Source organism: Electrona antarctica (genome assembly GCF_951216825.1).
Source record: "Electrona antarctica genome assembly, chromosome: 15".
NCBI lineage: Eukaryota > Metazoa > Chordata > Actinopteri > Myctophiformes > Myctophidae > Electrona > Electrona antarctica.
This window is the reverse complement of record NC_136796.1, coordinates 4480865-4504548: the sequence shown is the minus strand read 5'-3', so window position 1 is coordinate 4504548 and position 23684 is coordinate 4480865. Positions and strand designations below refer to the sequence as shown.

The 23684-nt window shown below is 45.3% G+C and overlaps 1 protein-coding gene across 1 annotated transcript; it reads left to right on the top strand.

The window, feature by feature from the left end:
• The first annotated feature begins 5875 nt into the window (after nucleotides 1-5875).
• On the top strand, nucleotides 5876-22700 carry bop1 (BOP1 ribosomal biogenesis factor). The gene is made up of 17 exons (XM_079523376.1): nucleotides 5876-6092; nucleotides 8395-8565; nucleotides 9334-9483; nucleotides 10956-11110; nucleotides 12044-12161; nucleotides 12577-12678; nucleotides 13171-13386; nucleotides 14017-14178; nucleotides 17042-17122; nucleotides 17247-17316; nucleotides 18107-18239; nucleotides 18718-18901; nucleotides 19246-19323; nucleotides 20620-20833; nucleotides 21222-21306; nucleotides 22073-22180; nucleotides 22343-22700. Exons 1-17 carry the CDS (start codon nucleotides 6039-6041, stop codon nucleotides 22494-22496), a joined length of 2235 nt encoding a protein of 744 aa, XP_079379502.1. The 5' UTR covers nucleotides 5876-6038; the 3' UTR covers nucleotides 22497-22700.
• The last annotated feature ends 984 nt before the right edge of the window (nucleotides 22701-23684 follow it).

Below are 23684 nucleotides of genomic sequence, written 5' to 3'. Positions count from 1 at the left end.
AAAAAACAGACTGGTCCTTGATGTTTTATAAAAACAGGATGTGATGTCACTAGCCAACAGGATGTGATGTCACTAGCCAACGGGATGTGATGTCAACCCACCGGCCGGGTAGGGTACTAGAAACCTCATTGGTCACTGGGGCCGTTCGTCAACGCCATATTAACCCATGAAGACATGAGACCAGATTGTACAGAAGTCTTTTGAAAAACCTATGTTTCTATATCAGTGGTTCTCAAACTATTTCATGTCAAGGACTCCAAAAATTATACAATCTGTATGGTAGAGCACTGGTTCCCAAACGGTGGGTCGGGACCCATTTGTGGGTCGCGGACACATTTTTACGGGTCCCTTAATTTTTTTTGTTTACCACATTTTGTTTTTAATTATTATGTCAAAACATTTTCAAAACATATTCTTAAAAAAAGCAAGCACTTTCGTGAATTAAAACCCCCAAATTAAATTAAATTTTTCAGTAATGTCATAAAGAAATCATAGAAAAATCGTAAGAAATTCCATAAATTAATAAATAGTGAAAATGGCTGATCTACAAGCTCACAACGCGGCGCGAAGCGTTGCGTTGTGAGCTTGTAGATCTGCTATTTTCACTTAGTTTGGGTCCCGGGCAAATGTCTAATCTCTCTTTTGGGTCACAGGCTAACTAGTTTGGGAACCACTGTGGTAGATTATGTTAATACAAAATAACCAGTCATAAGTGACGTGGTTGTATTGTATACATGTGTGCATTGGTCTCCCTGGTCATTGGTCTCCCTGGTCATTGGTCTCCCTGGTCATAGGTCTCCCTGTGCATTGGTCTCCCTGGTCATTGGTCTCCCTGGTCATAGGTCTCCCTGTGCATTGGTCTCCCTGGTCATTGGTCTCCCTGGTCATTGGTCTCCCTGGTCATTGGTCTCCCTGTGCATTGGTCTCCCTGGTCATTGGTCTCCCTGGTCATTGGTCTCCCTGTGCATTGGTCTCCCTGTGCATTGGTCTCCCTGGTCATTGGTCTCCCTGGTCATTGGTCTCCCTGTGCATTGGTCTCCCTGGTCATTGGTCTCCCTGGTCATTGGTCTCCCTGTGCATTGGTCTCCCTGTGCATTGGTCTCCCTGGTCATTGGTCTCCCTGGTCATTGGTCTCCCTGGTCATTGGTCTCCCTGTGCATTGGTCTCCCTGTGCATTGGTCTCCCTGGTCATTGGTCTCCCTGGTCATTGGTCTCCCTGTGCATTGGTCTCCCTGGTCATTGGTCTCCCTGTGCATTGGTCTCCCTGTGCATTGGTCTCCCTGGTCATTGGTCTCCCTGGTCATTGGTCTCCCTGTGCATTGGTCTCCCTGGTCATTGGTCTCCCTGTGCATTCGTCTCCCTGGTCATTGGTCTCCCTGGTCATTGGTCTCCCTGTGCATTGGTCTCCCTGGTCATTGGTCTCCCTGTGCATTCGTCTCCCTGGTCATTGGTCTCCCTGTGCATTCGTCTCCCTGTGCATTGGTCTCCCTGGTCATTGGTCTCCCTGGTCATTGGTCTCCCTGTGCATTGGTCTCCCTGGTCATTGGTCTCCCTGTGCATTCGTCTCCCTGGTCATTGGTCTCCCTGGTCATTGGTCTCCCTGTGCATTGGTCTCCCTGTGCATTGGTCTCCCTGGTCATTGGTCTCCCTGTGCATTCGTCTCCCTGGTCATTGGTCTCCCTGGTCATTGGTCTCCCTGTGCATTCGTCTCCCTGGTCATTGGTCTCCCTGGTCATTGGTCTCCCTGTGCATTGGTCTCCCTGTGCATTCGTCTCCCTGGTCATTGGTCTCCCTGTGCATTCGTCTCCCTGGTCTTCAATTGCAGTGGTTTTCAACCCGTCATGTCGAGGCACGGACCACCATTTCAACCCCTGTCATGTCGAGGCACGGACCACCATTTCAACCCCTGTCATGTCGAGGCACGGACCACCATTTCAACCCCTGTCATGTCGAGGCACGGACCACCATTTCAACCCCTGTCATGTCGAGGCACGGACCACCATTTGATGAGAAAGTTATTGACATACATTATAACCACTTCAGCCCTATATTCATTTCGGCCATTTGAAAATTGTGAGCTTGTAGATCTGCTATTTAGAGATGAGATTCAATTTATTGTCTATGTACAGTACAAGTGCAGTACAGCAAACTGTACTTACGTACTGTACATACGTCGAGATGACGATACAAAAAAAGTTGAAAATCATGAAAAACGATATAATACATATGTCCTTTTTTGTGATTTTTGCATGGTTTTCGACGATTACAAAAATGTGGGAGGGTATAAATGGAGCCAGCAGGTAAATTTTGGTGGAGGGCGGAGAGTGGCGTGAAGGCCACTGTTAAGGTGTGTTTCTCCAGCCTCCTGAACATCTGTTCCAACTCCATGACCTCCGCTGAGGCATACAGAGTGATGGTGTAGTGGTCCAACATTGTACTCAGCTCAGATTCAATGTTCCATGTTCAAATCCCAGTCCCTATACAGTTCAATGCTGGAGTATTTAAACGTTACTAAGTGAACTAAGGCTAACATACAAAAGAACGCTTCAACAGTAGCATACTATAAGGGCAGATTCACACTATGGTCCCGGGTGTGCACTCTGCACCACTTGGCAGATGTTGTGGTATAGTGTGAATGCTGTAGGTGTACCGTTCCCCGGAGCGGATCACTCAACCATTCCGGGACCAGGTAGTCTCGGGACCGATTGAAGTGTACTCGGATACATAGAGGGTCGAAATGTTGCATTTTTGCCTTTAATAAAGTAAGTCTCTTGTGGAGACTCTTGTGGAGAAACAAGTGTGTGGATATGTCTGAAAGAAAGAACCTGTCCAGCTAACCTTTTACAGAGAGAAAAAAATCCAAATTAATATCCTCTTCCTACTAGCCGGGGAGCCAGTCACCCAAAATTGGACATGACCTGTGATGCCATGCCGTACTTTTTATTTGTGTTTTTTCTATTCATTTGGTCCACAGAATGAGAGGCCTGCTCTGCCGGAAACATTGCGAAAAAGAGTTACGGCCTAGTTTTTTTTATATACCACACCATAGACAACCAATATAAGGCAAAATGTGATGAGGTTAGCACATTTGGGCCCTCAGCACATTTGGGCCTGTGGCTCCCCGGTTATACTGCCCAATGTGCTCTTTTCCACAACTGGGGGACCAGACGTATCCACACAATAGGATTGAAGGGGGACTTTTCTACAGCCAGAAGGTGTCATGGCAACAACATACTGTATATAAAATATGCTTTTGTTTGAACGGTACACATTTTAGTCTGGTATAGGAAGGGGTCAATTCATGTACCCGAAAGATATATTTTTCTAACCTACCTTTTTTCAATCCTTAAGGTGTCTAGTTAATGCATTTTGATGTTCTCAGATTGTCCCATATTTTTTTTTTTTAAACTATATGTTGTGTCCATCCTGGATTTTCGGTGAAATATAAAACCTTTAAATCAATATAGCTGCTGAACTATACATCCAACAGAAGCCATTCACCCCATTGTATGTTTGTCTTTGCATGATGAATTGATTGATATGAAGATTTGCCATGGTTCCATCAAGTAAAGTCTGTTTTCCAGCCACCGCTGGGTTGGATTGGGTTGGGTCTCTATATGGCTTTCTTCCACCGGGAACAGTCTATGGCCACCTCCTGGTTGATACCGAGCGCTTTCATGTCAGCCCACACGGTCGTCTGCCAGGTCTTCTTAGTCCGGCCACTGGGTCTTGTCCCCTCTAAGTTAATCGTCATTACTTTACAATTACAATTTAGGCATTTAGCAGACGCTCTTAATCCAGAGTGATTTATATTAAGCAGGAACAAAAAGCATGGGAATACATCACATATGTAAAATGCATTTATCGCGAAACATGCGTAAGCTAAGAACGTGACTAGAACATATCTATATAATGACACTATACATATAAACTATAACTAGAACCTATCTATATAATGACACTATACATATAAACTATACATATATGCTATACTATGCTGTACATATATACTATGAAGTGCTATGACTACATACAATGCACTTATTGTGCTGTCTTCATGACATGCTATAAGTCTGTTTCAAATGCTATATAAGTCTAAGAAGTGCTGTCTAAGGGGGGTAGGGTAAGTGCTATGGGCCATGATGGAGTCTGAAAAGGTGGGTTTTCAGACTACGGCGGAAGATCGGGACTTTCTTCACCCAATCGTTCTCTTCCTTCCTTACTACGTGTCCGTATCATCGCAGTCTGCCTCTGCTCACCACATCCACTATGGCCTCCACTCCCATTCTCTGTCTCAGCTCTGCACTGTCTGTCTTTCTGTCCCTCAGTGACACACCACACATCCATCTTATCATCATCTCTGCTCTGTTAAGCTTCTCTTCTCTTCATGCTCCACCCTCAGGGCCCATATGTCTCACTTCCACTTTGAGGGGTGGCATCTCCGCCTCCAGTCCAGAAGGTCCAGTTGGGGGCTGGTTCGTGGGCACCAGCGCATGTCCAGACACCGGTGGGCCTGCGTGCCGCACGCCTCGGGGCCAAACCTCCTCCATGTCCCTGGTGTTAAGTCAGGGTCTGGACTGTACCCTGTTACTGTCTGTCGCCACGTGGAGGCACTACATAGGGCTTGCTGTTAGAGGCTAAGTATGTACTGGCAGAGAGAGGCTTATGCACTCGGCTCTCCCGTTCGCAATCTGCTAGCCAGCGGTGGAGGTTGACGGTGACCAGTGACAAGCACAGGCAGTAGGCACTCCACCTGACTAGACACATCAGAACAACCCGACTTCTTACGAAGAAGACTTTTCACAGTATTTTCTTTTTGACATTGAAATGTTGACCAAATGAATGAAAGAATGTTGACTCTGGCTTTATCCAATATTCTGAGTTTGATTCTGGAAAGTTAGGCAAAATCAGGCATATTTTCCTATATAATGCCCAATTTGCATATTTAAATATACAATTTCAGAAAACTTGTTTCATGGTGATCACTGGTCAGTATAATCTGATCAGTGATCAGAAGGAATTGACTTTAAAGAAACACGTTTTTTCTGAACAAATATCAAATATTGGTTAATTTTTCTAATATTCTAGCCCACAAAATAAATCAAGACCATGCTTCAGTTTTCGAAGCGTTTTCAGGGTACTAAATCCGTCTCCAGCATGAGGTGCACACATCAGAAAAGGACAAAACGGCCAGGGGATTTTAGTATAATCTGATCTTTGCTCACTTATTTCGTAATGAAAACTTGTCCAGCTCATGGACTATTACAGGCCACTTGACAGACAGTCCTGCTTGAGGGTGTAAAATCAAACCAAATTGACCCGCAAGAGTTCAATTATTTTTTAAACATCTGCATAACTTAATTTACAATAAGTCTACACGGAAGAAATACACTCCTCAATGTCAATAGGAAATTACAGAATGCAGAATAATTGTTATTTTGATCATTTGCCTGATATGTTTTTTCTTTCCTATATGGCCATATGGTACCACTGAGTGCCAGTGCCAGTGTGCCACATTGATTGATTGATTGAAAATGTTATTAACAGTTTGCAGAATTACAGTACATTTCAAGCACAAACTCAATACAAAGGCTGTTAACTGTGAGTGGACGACCCAATTAAGCATTACACTTGTTTACAACAGGGTCCACCATGTTCAATTCATCAAAAAAATCAATCAATTTTGTTTTGGACAAAATCTTATCCAACGACAATCAAAGTATTCTTTAGTCTGGGTCTGAGAGGCTAAATCTCATCAAAAGGTGGTCCGTGGCTCAAATAAAACACCGACACAGGGTGCTGATTGAACGACTGCCTTAGATCTAGACTGCAGTAGGCACTCCGATGCAGTAGGTGTCGCTGTCAACTACCAAAACAACAGTGTGAACCCCTGCACTCTGACCCCGGCCCACAGTCAGACTGCTTGCTCTTGCTGCTACCACATGTGTGTGGCTGGCAGTGTAACTTCAATGTGTGTTCATTCATGAGTGATATATTATCTACACTCCACACACACATAAGAACAACGTTAAATAATCATGATCAGTACGGTGAGGAAGAGGAGCGTGGACGAGGAGGAGGAGGAAGAGCAGGTATGTTTATGTCTGTCTGTCAACAAATAAATGGAGATAAATATTACATATAAACAGAGTTGCCTTAGCACGTTAGCATGGAGCTGATGCTATAGTTCACAATGATAATTACATGGATTGAATTGATTGAAAGATGTATTAACAATATGCAGAATAGGCACATTTCAAGCACAACTCAATACAAAAACTGTTAACTGTGGACGACACCATGAAGCATTACGCTTGTTTGATTGATTGATTGATTGATTGATTGAAATATGTATTAACAGTTTGCAGAATTACAGTACATTTCAAGCACAAACTCAATACAAAGACTGTGAGTTAGTGGACGACCCAATTAAGCATTACACTTGTTTACAATAGGGTCCACCATTTTCAATTCATCAGAGGATGAATGGTATGGTTGGATGGTAGCCCGTCTCCGGACCCCCCGGGTTGAGCTCCTTTGGACCGCTACCACGAAGGGTCCGGTCTCACCGGCGTCAAGCGACATGGGATGCAATCTGACTTTCCCTGTTTTACCTCTGTGCTGCGGTGTCGGTGTCACGCTGACATATTCCAAAATAAGCATATGAACGCTATAGGAGACAACGAACCTTCTGACCCCCCCCGCGAACGGCTCAGAAGCCGTTAAGTATTTTTAATGTTTGTACGACTGTTTTGGCAGCTCTGAAATTCTCTCTTCGGTCCCTCCTTGTTGACATCTCGGTTGGCTAGCTGCGCCTACGAGGCGCGTAGGGAGGCGCAGCTAGCCAACCGATATGCTGGAGGCGGTACAATGGGATGTCAACAAGAGAGAATTTCAGAGCTGCCAAAATGGTCGTACAAACATTAAAAATACTTAACGGCTTCTGAGCCGTTCGCGGGGGGGGTCAGAAGGTTCGTTGTCTCCTATAGCGTTCATATGCTTATTTTGGAATATGTCAGCGTGACACCGACACCGCAGCACAGAGGTAAAACAGGGAAAGTCAGATTGCATCCCATGTCGCTTGACGCCGGTGAGACCGGACCCTTCGTGGTAGCGGTCCAAAGGAGCTCAACCCGGGGGGTCCGGAGACGGGCTAGGTTGGATGGTTGTACTGTCGCTGATTCATTTCTGTACAGAACAGAAAACATTATGTTTCCTTGAAGGACAAGTGAGTCAATTCAATGCAAAGGAGCTTTTTATTGGCATGAGAAAACATATGCTTACATTGCCAAAGCAAGTGTCAAAATATAAAGACAGTTGAAAATGGGGAAAGTATATACAGTTGGAGAGGGTACAGCATTTTGTGTTTAGAGCTATATCACATTGCATAATGTAATACAGGGTATAATGCTTTTTTGAAACAAGTAGCAGTATTTTTTTTGCAGTCACTTTGGGACAAATAGCAGCATTTCTTCTCAAGACAGTAAGACTATTTAAATAGTGTACGAAAAACCCTCAGATTGAATGTGTTTTAACTCTTCCATATGATATTACAGCTGCAATATTGCTGCATTCATCGTCGTTTAATACAACCAGATGAGCCTGGAACCAGCCCATAGACCACTCTCTGCGTTTAATACAACCAGATGAGCCTGGAACCAGCCCATAGACCACTCTCTGCGTGGTGTGCTCCTCTTGCAGCTTCAGTCTGATAATCAGTGAAATAAGTACTCACATTTTGTACTTTTTTCCGGACGTTTTGTACTAGTAAACGTCCGGAATTCAAAATGCACTTGAGTAAAACTACAAAAGTGTTGGCATCTAAAATGTAGTTGTCTTTGATGGTGTTAACCAGGGAAATTCGTCATCTGATACGATTGCGATCTGCACAAATCAAGGCTGTGTGGTGTGTACATGTACACACCCTTTCATGAACCAATCCATCAAATATAGTACAAAGAGCTTTGTGAATGAGTTATAGGTTTTTGATTATTTTGGATTCCTAACCCATTTAGGCCTGACCTCAAAATTTAAAATAATTCTTCTAAATCCTCCAGTTTTCTGAAATAAATATTTTCACGATTTTTCAAAAATAGCAGACCTACAAGCTCGTAGTGCGCCACTCGGTGGTGCGCTATGAGCTTGTAGATCTGCTATTTTTCAATAGCTAAATTATAACATAATATTTAAAACGCCAAAAGGGATTTCACCCAAAATGGGTTAAAGAATGCGGTTCCTTTACGATTCCCTCTCAGCGGTCCAATTCCTTAACGAAAGAAAAAATAATTAGAATTTTGGCCTTCATCATAATTTTTGATATACACAAATTAACTAATATGTGCAGTATTGTACATATACTCAGTCCATAAATGTTTTGTTTCTGTCCATTTCCAGTTGGTTCCGTTTGACCAAAACGTGTCGGCTGACGGCCAGGAAGAGGACGCTGATGGAGATTTGACGGACAGCGAGGAGAGCATCTTCTCTGGACTGGAGGATTCTGGGAGTGACAGCGACGATGAGGAGGAGGATGACGATAAAGATGCAGGGCAGAAAATCACAGCTAAGGTAAACAAACGGTTACCATGGTAACTGCTACTTTACTGTGTGGAAATGGCAGTGAAAGCAGATACACAGACTTGATGGTTCTGCACACTCAAAACCATGGAGTTTAATCAGTTTATATATCGTCACATTTCAACTTTTTATGTTCATTCAAATTGTGAAAAAAAATCTTTTGATCATAAATTCAAATGACTATATTTTGTGCCCAAGACGTCTGTGGACGTCTTTGGTATTACCGCACGGGCAGAGCCCAAGACGTCTGTGGACGTCTTTGAAAAACCAAAAAAATATATATATATTTTTTTTAATCAAAAAATCAAAAAAAAATCAAAACAATGATTTTTTTTTAATACGTGGTGCCAAAGTTTGTGTTTTCGCCATTGAGAATGCATTTGGCGTTTAAATTAAATTACTCGGAAACTATAAAACATTTAAAAGTAAAAAGTTCCAGCATGTGTCTCCACAGTCGGCTGAATTATAAAAAATGTGAATGGGGCAGTTTTGCGTGGGCTCTCAAAGTGTTAAGAGATGAATCACGTTTGATCTGATGTGATCTGACACTGCATTTAAGGAATCGGACCGTTTAGAGGGAATTGGAATCGTTAAACATCCACAAAAACCCCAATAAACATTCAGGGGATGACTTTCAGTGCAGTGTTGCAGAGATCCATCCACGCACAATTTAATCGACGACTGCACTTTTAACGTGACGACAATGTCCTGTTCAACGTGGCGACAGTGAAACGACGTTGCTTTCCGTCTGTCCCAAAGGTCAAGAAGATTCGGCGGAAGAAGATTCCATCCGAGGAGGACATTCTGAAGGAGAAGGCGTCACCTGAAGAGAAACCAGGACAGAGCAAGGAGACAGAACCGCAGGCGCCGACCGTAGACGAGTACGAGCATGACACCTCGGATGAAGAGGTAACGCACGCACGCACGCACGCACGCACACACACACACACACACACAGCTTGTTTGATTCACAGATTTGCCTGTCCTCACTGTATCAACACCATATGATGTCATAGACAAGAGAAAGTAACATTTTACAGATTAATTTCCATTCTAGCATGGTTGGTCTATACTTTCTGTAGCTTTTTGGAATGGCAAGCTCCATATAATGTGTTCATCACGGAATCGTCTTTGTCCATGTAAACTGTAAAGGATTTAATAATACATGCAGAAGTAGCTTATCATATTCTGATCAAACTGTGCTTGTCAAACAGTCTAGCTGTCAGGAGAAGCAAACGGGACATAAATCTGATCCAATTAGATTAGAGCTGTCACAAGAATGAAATGTTACTTGATGATGAATTGTCATACAAATAAATGCGATTAACTATTTAATTGTTTGGCTTTTAGGCTTCGTAAGCTAAAGTTGCACTGGGCACATTTGACAAAAAACTTAAATACACAAACAACTAGCTGACAATATATAATGTAATATGGTCAAAATGACTTTTTTGACTTATATTTAATAATCTAAAGTAAAAACGTGTTAAAGAAAATAGTGGAAATAGCAGAGTTTGTAGATCGGCTATTTCCACTAGAAATGTTTTCACCAGAGGGGTTGGGGGTTTCTAACCTGTGTGCTGTTGTGCACAGAGGAAAGCTGACTGAAAATGACTTGTAGAAAATAAAGGAGAACTCATTTCTTATATTCTTTATTTTTGTACATGCTCTTAAAGTGCTCTAGTGCTCATGGTGAATTTAAAAGTAGCAAACGTTTCGGTCCTGGGACCTTCGTCAGTGCTATAACGCTCACAGAAAAACAACTTTCTCTTAAAGGACCACTTCACCACTTTTCAACTTCTCTTCCTATAATTGGTCCTCACTAATGTTCATGATAAAATACCACCATTTTTTCCTACTCAGTCTGTGTCTCATAGGAGGGCTGTGGGCAGTTCAGAAACCCGTCCACCAGTGACATCATTGATGGTGAATCCAAGCTAATAGAAACGGCAGGCTTTCTTTTCCTGAAAAGTTGCAATGCAAAAGTTGAAGCCATCGTTCGCACGATAATAAAAATCTAAATATATTTTAAAACAAATCTTGTTTAAAAAAAAATCTGCCTAATGATGATGTCACTGGTGGACCGAACTGCCCAAAGCCCTCCTATGAGAGACAGACTGAGTAGGAAAAAATGGTGGTGTTTTATCATGAACATTAGTGAGGACCAATTATATGAAGAGATGTTGAAAAGTGGTGAAGTGGTCCTTTAAAGAGCTCCAAATCAGTTCAGGTGCTGGGAGATACTAATTGATGACATCACGTCATCACCATATAATGGTGGGGTGTGGACATTACAGACACAGATACAGGTTTACAGAGAATTCTGCATACAAATCATGTTGACAGTCTTATACAAACACGGCTTTTTCTGTTGTGCACAGGACATCAGGAACACGGTGGGGAACATCCCCATGGAGTGGTACAAGGACTACCCTCACGTGGGCTACGACCTGGACGGAAAGAAGATCTACAAACCCATCAGGAACAAGGACGAACTGGACGAGTTCCTCAACAAGATGGACAACCCCGAGTATTGGTGAGTATTGGCTTAGCGCGTGATGCTAACGGGGGGCCTTTGGTTTTCAATGTGGAACGATGGCATGAGGGTTTAGCACGATGCTAGCACAGGACCACTGGTTTCAAGGCGACGAGATGATGCTAACAGATGAAGGGTCAAAGGTTGTGGAGTCTGTTGTAGTGTTGCTTTCGTCGACTAATTCTAAGACGAAAAATGTTCGTCGACTGCCTTTTTTCACTGACAAACTAAATGGAAACTAAATGAAAACTAAGGTATGATGACTAAGACTAAATATACTGACAATTTCGTCAACAAATTAAAAACTAGACTCAAATGTTAGGAAGGGGCTAGTGGACATAACAAGAGATCCAGTATAAGTAATTTTACAATTGGTTACAAGCTCACAACGCGTCGCGCTGCGACACGTTGTGAGCTTGTAGATCGGCTATTTTCAGCAAGTGTAAAAACAGTCATGACGGCATCAAGGCCCGCCAAAATACATTTTAGTCGACTAAATCAACTGTAGATTTAGTAAAACACTAAAACATTCCAGGTGACTAAAATGTGACTGAAACTAAATGAAAACTATTGAAGAGACTATGACTAAAACTAAATGAAAACTATTGAAGAGACTATGACTAAAACTAAATAAACTATTGAAGAGACTATGACTAAAACTAAATAAAAACTATTGAAGAGACTATGACTAAAACTAAATGAAAACTATTGAAGAGACTATGACTAAAACTAAATAAAAACTATTGAAGAGACTATGACTAAAACTAAAATCAAAATGTGCTGCCAAAAACAACACTGGTCTGTTGATGTCATAATGACTTCTGTCTGTCTGTCTGTCTGTCTGTCTGTCTGTCTGTCTGTCTGTCTGTCTGTCTGTCTGTCTGTCTGTCTGTGTCTCTCTCTCTCTCTCTCTCTCTCTCTCTCTGTCTCCAGGCGTACGGTCCATGACAAGCAGACACAAAGTGACATCATTCTGACAGACGAGCAGGTTGAGTTGGTGAAGAGACTCCAGCGAGGACAGTTCGGAGACGTCAACTTCAACGAATACGAGGTTTACATTAACCCATTTTGGGCGGCAACCCCTTTTGGTGTTAGCATTATGTTATGCTTTAGCTATGGAAAAATAGCAGATCTACAAGCTCATAGCGCGCCACCGAGTGGCGCGCTACGAGCTTGTAGGTCTGCTATTTTTGAAAAATCGAAGAACGACTGACATAGAAACATTTTTAGAATCTGATCTCAGGTCAAAATGGGTTAACATGTTATTTACAATGCATTCATTCTTTCATTAATTTAATTCACCTTGCAGGTCATTTTTTCCACACTGTTTCACACATCATACAATAGGAACAAACGTTCAATCGAGGGATTTCATTTTGCTTTAATCCATGTGAAAACGGCATGTGTGTAAGGTTTGTTTTTATTTCCATTAACTCCTCCTCCATCTCCTCTCCTCTCGTCTCCAGCCATCAGTAGATTTCTTCACTGGTGAAGTGATGATCCATCCTGTCACAAACAGACCTGAAGACAAGCGGAGCTTCATTCCGTCTCTCATAGAGAAGGAGAAGGTACGAATACAACAATTATTTAATTTTGGACACATTTCTACATAATTCACGTGATTCTTAATAACGCATAGAGCCATTATAGATATTGACTCTCCGGATCCAGCCTGGACTTTTATTTGACCCCAAAATGAACCGGAAGCTAATCGCCTGAAGCTAATGTGGCTACCGTCTTTTTTGTAAGTCATCCGAAGCGTTAATTTTGTAACCGCAAGGTAGCGACGATTTACTAATGAGCCGTAACATCAATCACCTCAATCTGAGAAAAGATTACGAGAAAAAAAGTGTTTTAAGAATGCAGTTATCACAGACGTCTATGGCCGCGGCCATCTTGGTCAGGGCACTAATGGCTGTTTAAGTATATATAGCAACCACAAGCACAATTATTGTGACAGGCCTAACTGACTGTCTGTCTGTCTGTCTGTCTGTCTGTCTGTCTGTCTGTCTGTCTGTCTGTCTGTCTGTCTGTCTGTCTGTCTGTCTTCGTGTCATCAGGTATCCAAAATGGTGCACGCGATAAAGATGGGTTGGATCAAACCCAGGAAGCCCCGCCAGAGCCACATCGGTCAGTACTACGACATCTGGGCCACGGAGGACACCACGTCCATCCTGGGACGACACAAGATGCACGTCCCCGCTCCCAAAATGGCCCTGCCTGGCCACGCCGAGAGCTACAACCCCCCGCCCGAATACCTGATGACCGAAGAGGAGGTTAGAAACCAGTGCAATTTAGGCCAACATGGATTAAAGTTCTCAGTCGCCACGATTGATTTCAGTCATTTGGACTCCATACTAGAAGCCAGCCGTGATGTGAGCTTGTAGATTGGCTATTTTTGGTTAAGATCGTGGTAAAGAAAAGGAACAGCCGATCTACAAGCTCACAATGCGTCGTGACGCGTTGTGAGCTTGTAGTTCGGCTATTTTCGGCACGTATAAATCGGACATTACGAATATGCTACGCCATCAATGCAATTCAAAATTCATGTCGACTAAATCAACTGGAGATTTAGTCGTCTCAAATCTTATGCCATTTAGTCAACTGAAACTAGACTAAAAGTTTAAAAAAAACAGATGACTAAAATATGACAACTAAATGTAATTTTAATCAAAAGACTGACTAAACAAAAAGTGTGTGTGTGTGTGTGTGTGTGTGTGTGTGTGTGTGTGTGTGTGTGTGTGTGTGTGTGTGTGTGTGTGTGTGTGTGTGTGTGTGTGTGTGTGTGTGTGTGTGTGTGTGTGTGTGTGTGTGTCTCTGTCTCTGTCTCTGTCTCTGTCTCTGTCTCTGTCTCTGTCTCTGTCTCTGTCTCTGTCTCTGTCTCTGTCTCTGTCTCTGTCTCTCAGCGTCTGGCCTGGGAGCAGCAGGACCCGGAGGACAGGAAGTTGCCGTTCCTCCCCAGGAAGTTCCCCAACCTGCGCTCCGTTCCCGCCTTCAGCCGCTTCATCCACGAGCGTTTTGAACGATGCCTGGACCTCTACCTGTGTCCACGACAACGCAAGATGAGGGTAACCCGCACTCGCACAATACGCACACACGTATATACACTACATTACATGTGGAAATGCAGTCACGTCGAAAGAGTAGTGCCCCCCCCCCTGTCAAAGAGTAGTGCTCCCCCCTGTCAAAGAGTAGTGCTCCCCCCCTGTCAAAGAGTAGTGCGCCCCCCTGTCAAAGAGTAGTGCTCCCCCCCCTGTCAAAGAGTAGTGCTCCCCCTGTCAAAGAGTAGTGCTCCCCCCTGTCAAAGAGTAGTGCTCCCCCCTGTCAAAGAGTAGTGCTCCCCCCTGTCAAAGAGTAGTGCTCCCCCCCCTGTCAAAGAGTAGTGCTCCCCCCTGTCAAAGAGTAGTGCTCCCCCCTGTCAAAGAGTAGTGCTCCCCCCCCTGTCAAAGAGTAGTGCTCCCCCCCCTGTCAAAGAGTAGTGCTCCCCCCTGTCAAAGAGTAGTGCTCCCCCCTGTCAAAGAGTAGTGCTCCCCCCCCTGTCAAAGAGTAGTGCTCCCCCCCCTGTCAAAGAGTAGTGCCCCCCCCCCCCTGTCAAAGAGTAGTGCCCCCCCCCCCCTGTCAAAGAGTAGTGCTCCCCCCCCTGTCAAAGAGTAGTGCGCCCCCCTGTCAAAGAGTAGTGCTCCCCCCCCTGTCAAAGAGTAGTGCTCCCCCCTGTCAAAGAGTAGTGCCCCCCCCCCCCTGTCAAAGAGTAGTGCTCCCCCCTGTCAAAGAGTAGTGCTCCCCCCCCTGTCAAAGAGTAGTGCTCCCCCCCCTGTCAAAGAGTAGTGCTCCCCCCTGTCAAAGAGTAGTGCTCCCCCCCCTGTCAAAGAGTAGTGCTCCCCCCTGTCAAAGAGTAGTGCTCCCCCCTGTCAAAGAGTAGTGCTCCCCCCTGTCAAAGAGTAGTGCGCCCCCCTGTCAAAGAGTAGTGCTCCCCCCCCTGTCAAAGAGTAGTGCTCCCCCCTGTCAAAGAGTAGTGCTCCCCCCCCTGTCAAAGAGTAGTGCCCCCCCCCCTGTCAAAGAGTAGTGCTCCCCCCCCTGTCAAAGAGTAGTGCCCCCCCCTGTCAAAGAGTAGTGCTCCCCCCTGTCAAAGAGTAGTGCTCCCCCCTGTCAAAGAGTAGTGCTCCCCCCTGTCAAAGAGTAGTGCTCCCCCCCCCTGTCAAAGAGTAGTGCCCCCCCCTGTCAAAGAGTAGTGCTCCCCCCTGTCAAAGAGTAGTGCTCCCCCCCCTGTCAAAGAGTAGTGCTCCCCCCTGTCAAAGAGTAGTGCTCCCCCCCCTGTCAAAGAGTAGTGCCCCCCCCTGTCAAAGAGTAGTGCTCCCCCCTGTCAAAGAGTAGTGCTCCCCCCCCTGTCAAAGAGTAGTGCTCCCCCCCCTGTCAAAGAGTAGTGCTCCCCCCCCTGTCAAAGAGTAGTGCTCCCCCCTGTCAAAGAGTAGTGCTCCCCCCCCTGTCAAAGAGTAGTGCTCCCCCCCCTGTCAAAGAGTAGTGCCCCCCCCCCCTGTCAAAGAGTAGTGCTCCCCCCCCTGTCAAAGAGTAGTGCTCCCCCCCCTGTCAAAGAGTAGTGCCCCCCCCCCTGTCAAAGAGTAGTGCCCCCCCCCCTGTCAAAGAGTAGTGCCCCCCCCCCTGTCAAAGAGTAGTGCCCCCCCCCTGTCAAAGAGTAGTGCCCCCCCCCCTGTCAAAGAGTAGTGCCCCCCCCCCTGTCAAAGAGTAGTGCCCCCCCCCCTGTCAAAGAGTAGTGCTCCCCCCCCTGTCAAAGAGTAGTGCTCCCCCCCCTGTCAAAGAGTAGTGCTCCCCCCCCTGTCAAAGAGTAGTGCCCCCCCCCCCCTGTCAAAGAGTAGTGCTCCCCCCCCTGTCAAAGAGTAGTGCTCCCCCCCCTGTCAAAGAGTAGTGCTCCCCCCCCTGTCAAAGAGTAGTGCCCCCCCCCCCCTGTCAAAGAGTAGTGCTCCCCCCCCTGTCAAAGAGTAGTGCTCCCCCCCCTGTCAAAGAGTAGTGCTCCCCCCCCTGTCAAAGAGTAGTGCCCCCCCCCCCCTGTCAAAGAGTAGTGCTCCCCCCCCTGTCAAAGAGTAGTGCTCCCCCCCCTGTCAAAGAGTAGTGCCCCCCCCCCTGTCAAAGAGTAGTGCCCCCCCCCCTGTCAAAGAGTAGTGCCCCCCCCCCTGTCAAAGAGTAGTGCCCCCCCCCTGTCAAAGAGTAGTGCCCCCCCCCCTGTCAAAGAGTAGTGCCCCCCCCCCTGTCAAAGAGTAGTGCTCCCCCCTGTCAAAGAGTAGTGCTCCCCCCCCTGTCAAAGAGTAGTGCTCCCCCCCCTGTCAAAGAGTAGTGCTCCCCCCCCTGTCAAAGAGTAGTGCCCCCCCCCCCCTGTCAAAGAGTAGTGCTCCCCCCCCTGTCAAAGAGTAGTGCTCCCCCCCCTGTCAAAGAGTAGTGCTCCCCCCCCTGTCAAAGAGTAGTGCCCCCCCCCTGTCAAAGAGTAGTGCCCCCCCCCCTGTCAAAGAGTAGTGCCCCCCCCCCCCCCTGTCAAAACAGGCGCACGACCCTGTTTGTTTTCCAAATCGGTGGTCCCCAAATGATTTTGGGAGGGGGTCCCAGATCATTAACTAAATTCTAACTCAACTTTTAAGAGCTATTTAATTCCTTAGTTCATTCCATTCATTGCGTGAAAAGTAATCAACAAACTGAAACTACTATGAAAAATGGTCAAACACTGGCCAAATTGTCAAATGTTACCATATAGAGAGAATTTCTAAAATAGACAATATACATTGCTCACAACAACTCACAATGCTTGAAAATATGGAACTAAGGAAAAATATGACGGTAAAATGAGACGTGTCAGATCGTGAAAATCTTGCACAAATGGGAGTGGTTTGGACGTGGCGTTAACCCCTACTACTCTGTGCTCTTCAGGTCAATGTGAATCCTGAGGATTTGATTCCAAGTCTCCCAAAGCCAAGAGACCTGCAACCATTCCCTACAACGCAAGCTTTGGTTCGTACACACACTAACACACACACACACACACACACACACACACGCACGTTTAATCACACCACAATGTTACTTTAATTGATTACATTTTTTGAAATTGTGTGTGCGTGCGTGCGCTTTTTAGGTTTATAAAGGACACACCAGTCTGATCCGTTCCATCAGTGTTTCTCCCACTGGCCAATGGCTGGCCTCGGGTAAGTTTGACATCACTATCCACTTTGGGGGGAGGGGGGTGGGGGGGGGATTGTTATGACGGCACAGCAGTGTTCATATTGATGGCAGATTTAGTTTTAGTCATAGTCCTTTGAAGTTTTAGTTGACTACCATAAGATTTTAGTCAACAAAATCTACAGTTGGTTTAGTAGTCGACTAAAGGCCTATTCATACTCTAGTTTTAGGTGATAAGGTGACCACCGACACGGTGGTTAGTAAAAACAGAGATGTGTTTACTGTGTGTGTGTGTGTGTGTGTGTGTGTGTGTGTGTTGTGATGACTCTACTACTCTCACTACAGTAAAGTAGTGGGCACCTCTGCTCTACTCTCACTACAGTAAAGTAGTGGGCACCTCTGCTCTACTCTCACTACAGTAAAGTAGTGGGCACCTCTGCTCTACTCTCACTACAGTAAAGTAGTGGGCACCTCTGCTCTACTCTCACTACAGTAAAGTAGTGGGCACCTCTGCTCTACTCTCACTACAGTAAAGTAGTGGGCACCTCTGCTCTACTCTCACTACAGTAAAGTAGTGGGCACCTCTGCTCTACTCTCACTACAGTAAAGTAGTGGGCACCTCTGCTCTACTCTCACTACAGTAAAGTAGTGGGCACCTCTGCTCTACTCTCACTACAGTAAAGTAGTGGGCACCTCTGCTCTACTCTCACTACAGTAAAGTAGTGGGCACCTCTGCTCTACTCTCACTACAGTAAAGTAGTGGGCACCTCTGCTCTACTCTCACTACAGTAAAGTTGTGCATATGCGTCTGTGTAGGTTCTGATGACTCTACGGTGAGGTTGTGGGAGGTGTGTTCGGCTCGCTGTCTCAAGACCATCCCGGTGGGCGGAGCCGTGAAGAGCGTCGCCTGGAACCCCAACCCGTCTGTCTGCCTGCTGGCCGTGGCTCTGTAAGTACCCGTCTGTCTCTCTCTCTCTCTATAAGCCAGATTTCCACTGGGGTGGCACCACACCGCACCACACCATACCATACCACACCACGCTGCACCACACCACACCATACCACACCACACCACGCTGCACCATACCACACCACACCAAACTGCACCACACCACACCACACCGCCTACTGGTGCCACCGTTTCCATTACACCTGGGTTTGTGGTGTCAACGGGGTCTTAAATAGGTGCCTATTTTGGCACCACTCCAGAGTAGGTCTGAACTAGGCCAAACGGGGCCAAACACTTCATAATGACCACTCACTCACTCGCTGACCTCCACCTGTGTCCTTTACATTACAAAGGAGTGTCAATGACCCGAGTCTGCTAGTGTGTGGTGGCTCCTTTCACACCGTTTCACAAATTACATATTTGGACTTATTATTTTTGACTTTAATCCATGTGTCTTGTCTGTCCGCGTGCCTCCCAGTAATTCCACGGTGCTGTTGATCAACCCCGGAGTGGGCGACAAGCTGGTTTCCACGACGACAGACCAGCTGATCCAATCCTACGAGGCTCCAGACGAGGAGCTGGCGAAGCAGCCCGTCACATGGAGCGTGACGGAAGGGGAGGAGCTTAGCCTGGGGCTCCGCCTCAAAATAGAGCACCCCAAGGTAACCACGCCCCCCCCCCCCCCTCTCCTCATCATCATGACCTCAAAGCAGTTTGTTTCTCTGTACTCAGACAGACAGACAGAGTTTGTCTCTGTACTAGTACAGACTGACAGACAGAGTTTGTCTCTGTACTAGTACAGACTGACAGACAGAGTTTGCAGCCTGTCTAGTGTTGTATTTGTGTATTTGAGAATTTGTTTGGAAGTAATTACTAAAAGTTGTGTGTTCATATAATGCGAGTATAGTAATTGTGTGTGCGTCTCTCGCTCGCTCTCTCTCTCTCTCTCTCTCTCTCTCTCTCTCTCTCTCTCTCTCTCTCTCTCTCTGTCTCTCTCTCTCTGTAGGCGGTGCGTCAGGTCACATGGCACGGTAAAGGAGATTACCTGGCGTCCGTCATGCCAGACCCATCCAGTAACCAGCAGGTAATCATTCACATTACATTACATTTACTTTGATTCATTCATTCATTACATTTACATCCTATTGCATTTATTCCTTTACATGAAATGATTTATGTATAATTTTTACATTGGGCAGACACCGCCTATGTCCATATTTAAACCTTTGCTTTAAATATATTTTCATAAATTGATGCCCTACTTCATCATACAAGAGTGTCGCACAAAAGTAATGACAATAGCCGATCTACAAGCTCACAATGCGTTGCGTCATATTTAAAATTATTTTAAACATCCCGACCCCCAGGAACATGCCCAGGGGGGCCGGCCCTATTCCGGCGAGCCTTCCAGCGTCCAAAACGGTCGAGAAATGACAGAGTCACCGTGTTGCAGCTTTCCTGCTCGGACATAGGGACACGTATAGGGACACACATAGCTGCGTAATGGAGCGGAGGCACCGCTCAAAAAATACATAATACAAAAGGAACGGTTTTGAACAAAAGGTTTCCACCAGTGTTGATTTTGACAGCAACTGTCGATTTAGTTTTATTCATCGTCTTTTGCGTAAAATACCATTTAGCCTTTGTCACATTTTAGTGTTTTCATTGAGTCTAGTTTTTGTTGACTAGTCGACTAAATCTACAGTTGATTTATATTTTGATAGGCTGTGATGGCGTCATAACTTCTGAATTATACTTACGGTAGGTGCGTGCCGAAAATAGCAGATCTCAAATACCTGTGTGCAGCCAAAATGACCAGTGGATCTTTTCTCCACTAGTCCCTCCCTAAGATTTTACTCTTTTGTTGACAAAATTGTCACAGTTTTAGTCATCATTAGCTTCATTTTTATTTTGACGGAAATTGTAGTCCTAGTTTTGTAGTCCTCTATGACAGGGGTTCTCAACGTTTTTGGCCGGGGACCCCCGGAAATGCTTTGGCAATGTCTCGGGACCCCCGCCCGCCCCCTCCCGACCCCCAATATAAATTGACTGCTACAATAACCTTAACCCATTTTGGGCGGGAACCCCTTTTGGTGTTTTAAGCATTATGTTATAATTTAGCTATTGAAAAATAGCAGATCTACAAGCTCATAGCGCGCCACCGAGTGGCGCGCTATGAGCTTGTAGGTCTGCTATTTTTGAAAAATTGTGAAAAAAAAAAAAAAAAAAACTTTTCTTTTAAAAAATAATTTGGGGACCCCCTAAAATAATTTGGCGACCCCCCCGAGGGGTCACGACCCACGGGTTGAGAACCCCTGCTCTATGAACACTGGTTTCCACGCGACGACGACGGTTGTATTTCCTCCATCCCTCCCTACAGGTGTTGATCCACCAGGTGAGCAAGAGGCGGAGCCAGAACCCGTTCCGGAAGAGTAAGGGCGCGGTGCAGTGCGTGTCCTTCCACCCCGTCAGGCCCTACTTCTTTGTGGCGACACAGCGCTCCGTGCGCATCTACAACCTGATCAAACAGGAGCTGAGCAAGAAGCTGATGAGCAACTCCAAGTGGATCAGCTCCATGGCGATCCATCCTGCAGGTAATTCACTGTTAACTAACCACTTTAACTGATAAGAACCAGAGTGAAACGGGGCAAAGGGAAATGGATCAGCAGTATGGCTTAGGCCTGTCCCAATTATTACATTTAGGCCTGACATCAAAATAAAAGAAATAGCAGACCTACAAGCTCGTAGCGCTCGTATGAGCTTGTAGATCTGCTATTTTTGAATAGCTAAAGTATAACATAATGCTTAGTTAAAACACCAAAAGAGATTCCCGTTCAGAATGGGATAAGCGCCTAATCACAATTATTTGAGATAATCGCAGTTAGTTGTACATGTTCATAATCATAAATTGTGGGAAAGTATCCTGTAGATCGGTTATTTCCACTATTTCCATTTTTTTATTATTAATTTTGTTGTTTCCAGGTGATAACCTCATATGCGGAAGTTACGACTGCAAACTGGGCTGGTTCGACCTGGACCTGTCCACCAAACCGTATAAGGTGTTGAGGTAGGTGTTGATTCATAGGTATATAACTTTCATCAGAGGTCAGGTGGGGGAGCCAACTTTGAGGTTGACGGTCTGTATGGTTGTTAACTTGTTACGGATCGTCCCCCCCCATCCTGTCACCATACACACACACTGGCATGACCACTGGCACGCTCTGAAGTACAGAAAACAACTCCAGCGATCTGTTTGAACTTGTAAGATGGGCATGTGTCATTGATTCGATTTGATTCCCCAAAATAAACAAGTAACAAAGAGTGTCCCTTATCAGTTAAAAAAGGGACATGTCTTTTAGTTCCCAAATCGATTCCTTATTTCAAGGGATGGTTGGCAACCCTTCTCTGAGATGGCTCCCTTGATCAAGTGCCAGTGCGGTGGTGGCTACAGGGGTAGAGTGGCTGGATGGTAACCGCAAGGTTGCCAGTTCAAACCCGGGCTCCCCCAGAGTTAGTGTCGAAGTGTCCTTGAGCAAGACACTGAACCCCTAATTGCTCCTGATGCGCTGGTTGGTGCCTTGCATGGTTTCCGCCGCCATCGGTGTATGAATGTGATTGTGTGTGAATGGGTTAATGTAATGCACAATCTACAGTATGTAGAGCGCCTTGGATAAAAGCGCTATATAAATGCACCATTTACCATTTATGATTGGCTGTTTGGCTGTCAAAAAAGAATAAAACAAGAATCGTAGTCATGGTGACAACTGGACCAACAGGACGTGGATGTCATTTTGATCATGTTGTTGTCTTGCTTGTTTATGTCTTGTTGCTAGGCACCACAAGAAGGCTGTGAGGGGCGTCGCCTACCATAAGCACCACCCCCTGTTCGCATCGGCATCGGATGACGGATCTGTCATAGTCTGTCACGGAATGGTTTATAAGTAAGCACACACACACACACACACACACGCGCGCACACGCACACGCACACGCACACGCACACGCACACGCACACGCACACACACAAACACACCACCTATCTGTGTGTCAGTGATGTGTCTGTCTGCCTCTCTAATCTAACCACCTGTGTGTCTCTCTCTCAGTGACCTCCTACAGAATCCTCTCATAGTTCCCGTCAAGGTGCTGAAAGGTCACGTCATAACCTCTGACCTGGGCGTCCTTGACGTGACCTTCCACCCCACCCAGCCCTGGCTCTTCTCCTCTGGAGCCGACGCAACCATCAGGCTGTTCACCTAGCGACCGCCTAGCGACCACCTAGCAACCACCTGACCCACGTCACCGGAGTCTTTTTTTTTTTTTTTTTACCAAACACATGTATCCATGTAAACGGTCATCAAAAATGTTGGTATTTTTGTTAGTTTCATAATTAATCTTTTGACATGAAAATGTACCCATGTACGACTGACCGTCTTCTTTCAAATAAACTGGTGTTGTTTTGAAGACTGTGTGTGTGTGTGTGTGTGTGTGTGTGTGTGTGTGTGTGTGTGTGTGTGTGTGTGTGTGTGTGTGTGTGTGTGTGTGTGTGTGTGTGTGTGTGTGTGTGTGTGTGTGTGTGTGTGTGTGTGTGTGTGTGTGTGTGTGTGTGTGTGTGTGTGTGACAGGCAGGGTGTGTGTGAGACAGGGTGTGTGTGTGTGTGTGTGTGTGTGTGAGACACAGGCAGGGTGTGGTCAGAAATAGAAAACCGCTCCTTCCTGATGTTGTCACTGATCTCTTCTCTCCTCAATAGACTTATACCTGCACAGGTGAGTTTATACTGATCAATAAAACAATAGACTTATACCTGCACAGGTGAGTTTATACTGATCAATAAAACAATAGACTTATACCTGCACAGGTGAGTTTATACTGATCAATAAAACAATAGACTTATACCTGCACAGGTGAGTTTATACTGATCAATAAAACAATAGACTTATACCTGCACAGGTGAGTTTATACTGATCAATAAAACAATAGACTTATACCTGCACAGGTGAGTTTATACTGATCAATAAAACCATGTATGGAGATTAAATATGTACTCATTAATAATATATACTGTACAGTACAGTAGATATTATTAATCTGTACTATATAATTTCACAATGTGGTGAGGTGAGTCGTGACTCGTGAACCAAAGACACAATCATGAAGAATGTACATTTCAATTGTTTGCATAATTCATTATAGACTCCATATTTAGTCGATTTTATGCCGCCTAAGCCTAAGGCCACAGTATACTGAACTATAAAAATATAGTTTTGAAAATGGTTTTAATTCAAGTGGATTACAGAGTTCACTTCAAACTGTTACCAAAATCCCAGTGTCCCAGCATTATGAGAACCAGGTGAGTTATAACTGTAACTATGACTCCTCTAGCATTATGAGAACCAGAGACTGTATTATAACTAACTGTAACTATGACTCCTCTAGCATTATGAGAA

Excerpts from the sequence above, each read along its gene's own strand:
- bop1 (XM_079523376.1), top strand. The coding sequence starts at position 6,039 with ATGATCAGTACGGTGAGGAAGAGGAGCGTGGACGAGGAGGAGGAGGAA. Across the intron at positions 17,317-18,106 it reads TGGCCAATGGCTGGCCTCGG|GTTCTGATGACTCTACGGTG; the intron begins GTAAGTTTGACA and ends GCGTCTGTGTAG. Across the intron at positions 21,307-22,072 it reads AAACCGTATAAGGTGTTGAG|GCACCACAAGAAGGCTGTGA; the intron begins GTAGGTGTTGAT and ends TCTTGTTGCTAG.